This window comes from Borostomias antarcticus (genome assembly GCF_949987555.1).
Source record: "Borostomias antarcticus genome assembly, chromosome: 9".
Classification (NCBI taxonomy): Eukaryota; Metazoa; Chordata; class Actinopteri; order Stomiiformes; family Stomiidae; genus Borostomias; species Borostomias antarcticus.
The window spans coordinates 15,582,753-15,593,977 of record NC_140242.1 but is presented as its reverse complement, the minus strand read 5'-3'; the positions used below and the strand labels follow the sequence as shown (position 1 = coordinate 15,593,977).

The 11,225-nt window shown below is 46.8% G+C and overlaps 1 protein-coding gene across 1 annotated transcript in view; it reads left to right on the top strand.

The window, feature by feature from the left end:
- Positions 1–2,982: 2,982 nt before the first annotated feature.
- The window catches only part of plppr5b (phospholipid phosphatase related 5b), a gene marked incomplete at both ends in the record, with an annotated part of 52,344 nt that continues 44,101 nt past the window's right edge, over positions 2,983–11,225 (top strand). The window contains one exon of the mRNA XM_084443581.1: positions 2,983–3,213. Within this exon, the coding sequence (XP_084299707.1) occupies positions 2,983–3,213 (231 nt within the window). The remainder of the gene's footprint in view (positions 3,214–11,225) is intronic.

The window sequence follows — 11,225 nt, the reverse complement described above, 5'->3', positions numbered from 1 at the left end:
TCCCCTACTTCACTAATCAGTGTTTAGGCTACTACTAGGCCTTAGCGCACCGCTCCAGGAAGCAAAGTTAATGCTCTCGAGTGCCGATTAAATCTAGGCAAAGCAAAACGCACAGCCATAACAACTGGTAATTAATCACAAAAGACCTACCTTATATCGTAACCCAAACTCGTTTAATCCACTTCATTTTGTAATCAATTTTCAACAAATAGCCTACTCAAGATCTCCGTTTTCAATGTTCATTGATGCTGCCAGTAGCTATATAGCTAAAGTGGGTAACGTGATTGACCAATAGGTGATGTGAATGACGGGACAGTCAAGTTGTTGCATCATTTTACCTGGCCTACAATATTAAGTGAATATTTGCCCGTGCGAAAAAGACGTGCAGACCAAGTCATATAAATACCTGTAAATCTAGTGTCAGCCAAGTGAGTTTATAACGGAGGTTCCTGCCCACGTGATCACGTGCGTTCTTTGCACGCGGCCGCAACTTCGGAATGACGTGTCGTTCTAACGTAGCGTCTACTAAACGGCAGATCTCGCGTTTCCGTAAATGGCCGCGTAATTTCCGCACGCGGCGCAGACGAATCGTCACCTATAGCGGCCGTATGTAGAACGTTTGCGCAACCTGCGTGTGTTAGTAGGGTGGCCAGACAGAACCATCAGAGACCATTGGGCTGAGCTGAGGAGAGAGCGACATGTTAGAGTGTATGTGTGCATATGTATATGGTACTCTTCTGTTAATACTCATGAGGGCATTCAACTGAACAAGACTCACAGAGCCTGTGGTGCTGTCCCAGGACTGCCCCTGGCCACGCCTGTCCCCGTCTTAGCGCCTCTATTAGTAGTCCACATCATGAGTACCTATTATGCAAAATTTGGATTTGTATGTGAGTGAAAACGTAGTACACAATTCTTTACCCGTTTGACAGAATGAGCAACCATTTCAACAGTTAAGAGTAACATGAAATCCACCAAGATGGCTGCTGTAACCAAATGAGCCAAGATGGCTGCTATAACAAATCCTGCTAGCTAGCCTAGCTCCGTTGTTGGGACTTCTAGTATTCTGTTAACGTTAACTTCGGAAAAATGAATGCCTAAAAACAAACACATACTAACGGTGTCGTGGGTTAATGCGAAATCAATGAGTAAGCTAATTATCGCATTTTATTCCAAGCGATGAAACAGTACGAACGTGCAGGAGCTCGCGCGAGTCTGCTAGACTTGAGAAGACTCCACCATTGCCCGAAAAAGGCTAATCACGTTAGCTGGCTAGCTAGTTAGCTAACATTGGAAAGAGAGCATCTGCATATAGATAATCATTACAAAAGGGTAGCTTGCACATAACGTTGGTGTTTTATCTGGGACGATACCAAAATACATAGTATGTATGTATACATACTAATGTATACATTGAAATTGAGATACTTACAGGATCTGTGTTGTCGCAGGGACAAAGTGAGCGTGTTGGTCTTTCTCAATCGCTTCTGTTTCAAACGGAGCGGAAGTTTAACCCGTCTTCTTCGCTGGGTTTAGTGGCGGATCGCAAACAACTTTAATGTGCATACAGCCACCTACTGGCACAGAGTGTGTAACTTGTTTGTCTAGTTCTTCAATTGTGTCACCTAAGAAAGTAGCCCAATGCCTTGCATTCTACGTTCACTGCTCAGCGTTCATTGCTCACATTTAGGTTGCAAAATTAGGACTTTATTCATAGGCATATTTTTTATCATTATTTTTATTAGGCCTAGACTGCAAATCTTTAGTGTTAATATTAACTGTAAATGAGAAATTACACACAAAACAGACATGCAGGATTTCTCCTCATTATTACAATTATGTAACTGTATGACTTCAAAATTTATTTTAAAACCTAAGTAATTTACAAATGTTCTGACCCACTGTGACACATTTCCAATAAAGTCAGATTGGGACTGTGATGTAACCACATTGTCACGTTATTTAATTACATCGTAGTTACGGATTTAAGCAGCAGTGGCGGCTACGTTCCCTTACAGTGTACTTGAGGACGGCTATTTTGGTTATTTTGCGACTGAAAAGGCAAGTGTCAGCTAGGTGTCAGCTAGGTCCGCTGCTGGTACCGTCGCAAAGTTACCACAATTACACCAATGTGTCCCGTCAGTTTTACGTACTGTGTTAGTAGGGTGGATATGAAAACCACGCCCTCATTAGTATATAACGAGCGAGCAAACAAAGAATAAATTAATGTGGAAAAGAATGTGGAAATAAATAAATAAATAAATGAATAAATAAATAAATCAATGAATATGGAAATAAATGCAATGAATCAAACAATAAATACATATATAATTCTATACATTTATATCAAATTTTATGTATTTATTTACACATTACTGCATGCATTTATTAATTCATTTATTTCTTTTGTGCATATTTATTCATTCATTCATTTATTGGTCATTTGTTGAGTCATTTATTTATTTATGTATATATATTTTTATTTTTTTTATTTTGACAGGTTTGGTTCCCTATAGGTATCACCTATAATTCCACGTGTGCTAGACTTTTCTAGCGTAGAGAAGCCGTACTCATCACAACACATGCATTGCATACAAGCGCTGTCTTGCGAGATGGTGCGTAAAAGCGTGTTTGGACGGACCAGTTCCGACAGTCTATTTGGGGCTGGCCGCGGAAAAGCGACTGCACACACACGCACGCAGTCACGCATCGCAGGCACGCACGCCGCTCTCTCTCTCTCTCTCTCTCTCTCCCTCATCCCCACGTCACCATGTGTGTGCGTCTCATTTATTCCATCGCTACCGGAGGAGCGGACCGGTGCCGTGTCGGTTAACGGCTCCTCGCGCATCACCACCAAGCCATGCGCTTTACCGAGCGCCAGTAGCGGAGAGAGGAGGCCCAGAGAGCGGCTATGGCTCGGCTGCGCTAGCGCGAAGAGAGGAAGGACCGCGGATATCTGTAGCCTCGGCGGCGGACTGTTAGATGTTCGTTCCTCAAACCTTTTCGAACATGCTTTATTTTCAGCTGGTGATCATGGCGGGGACTGTCATGCTGGCTTACTACTTTGAATACACTGACACGTTCAACGTGCACGTCCAAGGCTTCTTCTGCTACGATAACGCCTACACGAAGCCCTACCTGGGACCGGAGGAGACCAGCGCGATTCCCCCGGTACTACTGTACGCGGTGGTGGCAGGAGTCCCGACACTAGTGGTGAGTTCCCCCAGAAAACAAACAAACAAGCAAACATGTATTTGTGATGTGATGACGTTAGTGTCACTTGGAGTGGGCTGGTGTTCATTCATAATAACACACCCGGTATGTGGTTGGAAAGCTGAATGTGTTCTGTTTTCGTTAGCTCTGCCAACTATGATGATGAAATAAACTTGCAAAATGAAATCAATGCAGGTACAGTGCGCTCGGAATATAAAGTAGCCTGCTCCGGATTCTGCGGACATTGATTCCTGTCGCAAGTTGCCATAGCAATCATTTGCAAGAGCCACACATGCAACTTGGGATCAAACTGTTGGTTCAGAGCCCACTGCACTGGGAGGAGAACGGATCATTATTGAGATCGGAGGTAGTGTGTTCAGATAGTCGGAATACAGGAGTGTGTGTGTATATCTGTGGAGTGTGTGTCTGTGTGTGTGTGTGTGTGTGTGTGTGTGTGTGTGTCATGCATTCTAAACCTCTGCAGAAACAGAAGAGTCCAAATAGTGTCAGCCGACGGAAACCAGCGATGACTTAGTTTCTTCTAAACCGACCGAGAGCATCATGATATGATTCAAACTTTCTGTCTCTAGAACACGGCTCCACCTGGTGTATTAATGAAGTCTTGGATGTATAGCAGTGTTAATTGTGTGTAGACTCACTAGAGTCTCTCTGGTAGCTGATGCCTCTGCCGCAGTGGACACAGTCAGTGGTGGTGACTCTAGTCTGGTTTTAACTGACTAGCCCCCTCCCCTCCACACACACACACACACACAGACACATACACGGGTACACACACCCCGACAGAGCAGGATCCCAGAGTCTCAGTCTACCTACCTCTCCGCCCTCAGGCCCTCTCTGAAAGACTCGGTAGACACCACAGCTTGCTAGTGCATTGACCAAGCTCAGTGTAGCGGGCTGGTATCGAACCCCGGGTCTCCGCTCTGCCTTGTTGTGACGTGCCGTCCCGTGTGCCACAATCCTCCTACTGTCCTGGGAGACGGCGGCACTGTATGTGTGTGCATCAAACAGCACATGGCTGGCACAGCCGACTCTGGGAATCCCTTCCTGTCAATATTGTTGTTTCTCCCAGGGTGCTTTGGGGCCGGGTGCTTCGGAAGAAGACATGACAGGAAGTGACAGGTCCTATAGACGGGATTGAGACGGATCTGTTTTAGAAGGTGCTTATTGTGTTGTGCCCCCAAAGGAACAGGAAGCCATGGATTAAATGTTCTGTACATACCTGCCTCTGGCTGTCCTGTCAGTCTGTCTCTGCTCTGAGAGGACATGTCAGTCACAATTCTTCCTCCCAGTGCACTGGAAGGTGAACTGTGCTTTTATTGAGGTGGCACACACTACTAATCTCTCAGTTTCTCTCTCTTTTTGTGAGACGTCCAATCATGATGGTTTAATTCGAGAGGCGTCCTAGTTGCAATGCTCTGGGTCCAAACCATTGTGATTTCCACTTACAGCGTTTTGACTGGCATGTTTTGCTCAGTCATTGTCCGTCGCGTTTCCTAATAACCTGACCACTTTCTGTCAGCCCCTGGATACGTCTAGCAGTCAGATGATAATCTGGGAGGCACATTACGTTCGATCCAGTCTGAAAGAACACCTCAGGCTGTCACTTTGCCACTTAGAGACCACTTTCTCTCTCCCCCTATCTATCTGTCTGTCTGTCTGTCTGTCTGTCTGTCTGTCTGTCTGTCTGTCTGTCTGTCTGTCTGTCTGTCTGTCTGTCTGTCTGTCTGTCTGTCTGTCTGTCTGTCTGTGTCTGTCTGTCAGTCAGCATGTCGGTCGGTCGGCCTGTCTGTCTCTCATTTTGTCTGCCTCCCTCTGTCCCTCTTTCTCAGTCTATTTCTCTCTCCCTCCCTCTCTCTTTTACTGTTCCCCCCTTCTCTCTCTCTCCAGCAGTATTGACAGTGGTCTGATATCTGCTGAACAGAGATTACAGAGATTCATTATCATCTCAGTGCCAGAGCAGAAGTGGTGAATGCTGGCAGATAGTGGCATCAGCAGGACTGCTACAGACACACTGGTTTCTGTTCTGAGGTGAGCATGAAGTCCTAATAATGCACTGTATGTGGACCTGGCTTTTAGCAGACAGAAACTCCGTGGGAGGACCTCCCCTTTTCACAGCCATTAAATAAGTAAACACACCATAATCCATGGTTAGTATATGTCACACTGACAACATGAAGGGCTAAACGATATGGTGCCTTGGATTAACGCAGTATGTGCAGTACGTCATCATTGAGTAATACGCCTGTTAAAAGATCGTCACGTGTAGTACTATGTAGCTCTTTTATGATGGTCTTTACATGGGATTAGAGCTGTGTTAGTAAGTGTGTGTGTGTGTGTGTGTGTGTGTCTTCTTCATGACAGCAGACAGGCTCTATAGGACAGACTCCATAGGAAAGCTCAGATGGGATAGATTGAACCCACCACTGTCTGTTGCCATAGAGTCTCAGGACCAGAGTTCCAGCGTCACGGTCGGGGACGGACAGCTCTCTGCTGCTCCCTCCGCCAAAGACACCATCATTAAACACAGACACCACTGTCAAACTCAGACACCATCATCAAACTCAGACACCATCATCAAACACAGACACCATCATCAAACACAGACACCATCATTAAACACAGACACCACTGTGAAACACAGACACAGACACCATCATCAAACTCAGACACCATCATTAAACACAGACACCACCGTCAAGAACAGACACCATCATCAAACTCAGACACCATCATCAAACACAGACACCATCATCAAACACAGACACCATCATTAAACACAGACACCACCGTGAAACACAGACACCATCATTAAACACAGACACCACCGTCAAGAACAGACACCATCATCAAACTCAGACACCATCATCAAACTCAGACACCATCATCAAACACAGACACCATCATTAAACACAGACACCATCATTTAACACAGACACCACCATCAAACACAGACACCATCATCAAACTCACATCAGGAGCAGAAGAGGAGGACTCAGAGCAGCTGTGTGCACACCAGGAGCCGTGAACGTCGTCTTGACACACCACTTAAAAAGACTCCATGAATAATGCAGGGTTGGGTACGCAGCGTGCTCATTCTTCCAGTCTGATTGCTGCAGCTGTCACAGCTCAACCTCATCGGAATGGGTGCAAAGCGGCTTTTTCTAAACCCAGCGTCGCAATTTGTTTTAGGTGAGAAAACTACTTGTCGGAGCAATTAGCCTTGAAAGAAGGAGGTTGGATTCAGACGCACGGTTACTGTGCTCATCTCTGAGAAACAGAGAATGAGAGAGAGAGTTTGGCTAGTTTGGCTTGTTAAACAAGTTTGGTTGTTAAATGGCATTTTTGTTATCCACCGTGCGTATAGGGCAGCGGGCTTTTCCTAGACGTCAACTCATGGTTTGAGATTTTGGATAATTGGGGATTGATCGGTCGCTCATCCGGCGTGAATACAGGGCTGAGAACGGATGATAAAGCTGCTATTCCTGTCCTCCCTCCGGCCTCTGGGGCAGGACTGTGGTTCGATCCCCGTGACCACTTGGTCCCCTACAGCCATCATTTATTCATGCGCATATGTGTATATGCTAATCTAGTCTCGCCCACTTCCATCCAGACCGCTAGCATTCCTCGGCACTCGGTGGTGAAAGGCTCTCAGGGAGGCTGCGGGGCTGAGATGGGGATTCTAATGGTGTGGGGCTGATGGTGCGGTCACACAGAAGAACAAATTATATTTGCCTCTCATTCACTTGCAATATATTGAGGGAAGAGGTGAATAAAACATTTGCTTCTGGTGGCGAAATAAATTTGCCTCGTTCCTTCCTGTGGAGTTCAACTTTGGTGGACTTTGACTGGCGAATTCTCAACCTCAACCAAACACACATGCAAATTTCTCCTCTGCAGGCGATGGGCATTCGCCTGGCAAATATTAATTTTGCCCATGTGTGAACGTACCTTTAAGGTGACTGCACACTACCCCAACCAACGCCAGCCAACGCCCAACACCCAACATTCTAAAGTTGGCATTTGTTGTTAGAATTTTGGAAGTTCAAAATGTACCTGTAAAATCCATCAAACCGATGCCAATATTCACCAACAAACATGGCACACCAATCCAAAGTTGGTGTTGGTTGGTGTTGGTTTGCTTTGCTTAGTTGCTGTGCGCAGACATCTTTAAGAACACACTCAGCCCGCAGAGGGCCAGCAGAAGGCATAAGTGGCCAGCAGTACTGTAGCCCTACGGCTAGCCACCGTAGCTAGCCTGACTGGCACAGGGTTACAATTCAGGAGAGAGAATCACACACTCATAGAGTCTCTGTAATAAACCCTCACTAGTAAACACTGGGGGTCCGGGTTATCAGCTTGGAGTAGGGGAATGAATATAAGCGTGGGATATGATGCGGCCTGGTAATCAATTCTGGTAAAAGACACGCGCGCACACACACACACACACGAACACACGCACACACACAAACAGGTGCAGGCGGGCAGACAGTAAAGTGGTTTTGTGGTCAACCTGCGGGTTGTGTCAGAGATGATGGAGAGAGCAGCATAATCCACTACTCACTCGCAGTCTGCTGGCAACAGACCAGCGCATCTAGCCGCACACTTCTGTGGAGGCTGGTTTAAACGAGGGGCAGAACCTCAATATGTCTTCGTCTGGGTCTAAAGTGGAGCTGACGGCGGTGGCCGTCTGGGTCGACCATGACTGAAGTAATTCATAAAGCCATCAAGGCTGTCACGGTTTCTACTGGATTCACACGCCATCAGCAGAACATGAAGGCTGGCCCAGCCCAAAGCCAAAAAGCTCCCTAGAACCTCAGTCTAAATACACCACCTACTGTAACGCCCCTTCTCCCTTTAGTGTGTGTGTGAGTGTGTGTGCATGTGTGTGCATGTGCAGATGTGTATGTGTGTGCACATGCAGGTGTGTGTGTGTGCATGTGTGTGTGTGTATGTGTGTACACGTGCAGGTGTGTGTGTGTGTGCACATGCAGGTGTGTGTGTGTGTATTTATATGCGTGCTTCAGTAGTTGCGTTCAGGTGCACTAACTAGTTTATCAACAGGCATGACCTCTTTGGAGAGACGTTTCTTGACTGGCCCTGTGGTTTGTAAGATGCTTGATAAACAGTGGTCTCTTGAAGTCCGACAGGGGAGAGGGAGGCAGCTGGCAAGGCAGTTCCCTACACACAGATAAGGCCTAACCCTAGACTAGCATGTCAATGGAGATTCTCCATCGAAACAGCTAATTCCATACTAGGCGTAATCTGGGCCTCTAGAGATATACAGCGTTAAGTAAACCATGTGCAGTATATGCTCAGTATTGGCGGATTTAAGCCTCAGCAAGCAGGCCATGGTAATCTGGGCGTTTGCTTTTAAATGGTGGTCCAGATGTAATCTAGAAATCTGTTTACTGCCCTGCTGACTGACTCAAAGAAGACTCTCACAGCCCACTCTTTACACAGCACAGATGTGCCACTTTGTGTGTGTGTGTGTGTGTATGTATGTGTGTGCGTGTGAGTATGTGTGTGTTTGTGTGTATGTGTGTGTGTGTGTGTGTGTGCGCGCATGTGTGCATGTCTATGCGTGCTTCTAAAGCATCTAGTTGCCATGGTGACCATGGCTTTGAGTCGTGTTCTTGTTATTCTAAAGGATAACTGGCCCCTGGTTCTGCAGCTGTTCTCCTGGCTGTGGGGATCAGACTCTGGTTCTGCAGCTGTTCTCCTGGCTGTGGGGATCAGACTCTGGTTCTGCAGCTGTTCTCCTGGCTGTGGGGATCAGACTCTGGTTCTGCAGCTGTTCTCCTGGCTGTGGGGATCAGACTCTGCAGCTGATCAGACTGACCTCTCTAGCTCTCCTTTACTGCTCTGTTGCTGTACTTGACCAGGCTGCATTAAATCTGTCAAGAGACGCCAATTACAGACCGTAATACTGTCGAAACCCCACAGAGGTATCTACCCACGGTCCCCTGCATCCTAATTACCTTGGCTACCGCAGCAGGCTTCACTCTGCAGCCCTGATGCTGGAGAGGGGAACTGGTTCAGGGTTTCTGCTGAGGTGGCGGCTCGGCCTGCATGTCTGAATGGGGATCTATAACCTAGATTCTTGTTCCGGAGGGGAGGAAGAGGGGACAGAGAAGGAGAAGTGGGAGGAGAGGGAGGAGGAGAAGTAGGAGGAGAAGGGGGGGGGGAGAAGTAAGAGTAGAGGGGGACGAGAAGTAGGAGGAGAAGGAAGAAGAGAAGGAGGAGGAGGAGAGGGAGGAGGGCTGGTTATTATATGTCCTGTATGGCAGTGGTTCTCAAATGGGGGTACGTGTAGCCCTAGGGTTACTTTGGAGTACTGCAGTGGGTATGTGAGACTTTATAAAAATGTTAATTTAAAATATATGTTATACTGTAAGAGGTTGAATAAAAACATTAAAATGTACATTTTAAATGTAAGTTTGATAAACCACATTTTATATTCAATAGTCTCCTCTACATCAACTAAAGCACTCGAGGCTTCATGCATAACTGAAGACCTATTAGGCCTGCTTCCAACCGCTGTGGTATTGGCCGAGACTATGCTGGACAAAAGCACAGCATAAATTAAAAACTCACTTTGTCGAATGTTACATTTAACACATTTGAAATGTAGCATTGAAGGAGTAGTGTGTTATTTCGGAAATTTAGCCCTATTTGGTCTGTCTACCATGAACCTGAAACATAGAGACCATAATTTCACTGATAGTTCCAGTATTGAGCTAGCTGCAGTTTTCTCTCACTGGGCTACAATGGAAGTCAATGGGGCACCCGTAAATGTGTTGGAAAAACTATAATAAATATGCTTTTACGAGACAGGAAGCACTGGGTGTAATTTAATCAGTCTCAGTATGCTCTCCTGTGAAATGTATCGCGATCAGAACATAAGCATTCGTGGTGCTTGTTTTCACTATTTTGGGCTTTTTGGGTCTTACAGGAGGGGCGGAGGGTACCGTTGTCGGGGGGAAGGGGGGGTGTCAAGCCGTCCCTGCAAGACATTGGTAGAGGAAACACTGGGTGTGATCCATGGTCCATCCCTGGTCTGTGATGTGACCAGACGGTTGTGGGGCGGAGCTCCCAGGATTGTGGGGCGAAGCTGCCCTCCAGAGACCCAGTGCTAAGCGTAGCTGTGGCATGTCTCCACCGCCCTGGCCATGCAGCCTGACCCTGGCCATGCAGCCTGACCCTGGCCATGCAGCCTGACCCTGGCCATGCAGCCTGACCCTGGCCATGCAGCCTGACCCTGGCCATGCAGCCTGACCCTGGCCATGCAGCCTGATCCTGGCCATGCAGCCTGACCCTGGTCATGCAGCCTGACCCTGGCCATGCAGCCTGACAGAGAGGATGTTGGGATGCTGGCTGGAGCACAGCGTGTTCTTACTCTGACTGTTTAATACGAGCACTCAGTTCTCTCTTTTTGTGCGTGGCTGTAAGCCAGCACACCAAAGACAGCAAATGTCTGGTTGTCACTCCCTCCCTCCGTCGGGTTGTTTACCTGCAGTTCTATGTTGCTACCACAAGAGGCAGTGGACCCAAAACATCAAAACAAAAACACTATGATGCCACAGATTTTCCAGATCCCCAGTGGCCTAGTGGGTAGGGTGTCTGCCTCCCATGCCAAATGTTGTGGGTTCAAGCCTTGGTGTGGACAGTGTTTTGTCACTGGATGTTGAAGCTATGTAAAAATGCGGTTACCTGGTGGTGCTATGTCAGTTATTGAATTTATGTACAGTAATTGAACATTTGAAATACTGTTTTGAAATTATACCTACAGTATAGGTGTCTTGGTAATTACCCATTATATATAGACCCCTTTACTGTTGGTAAAAAATTAAAGGCCAAATCCACAGAAGGATTGCGCAGCTTTTGCGGCAGCAAACCCTGTGCAAATCAGACAAAAAAATAGCATCCAATCCACAAAGCACACGCAAAGGGGGGAAAGCATCGCAAACTGCACCGATGAGCAAATAGCTCCA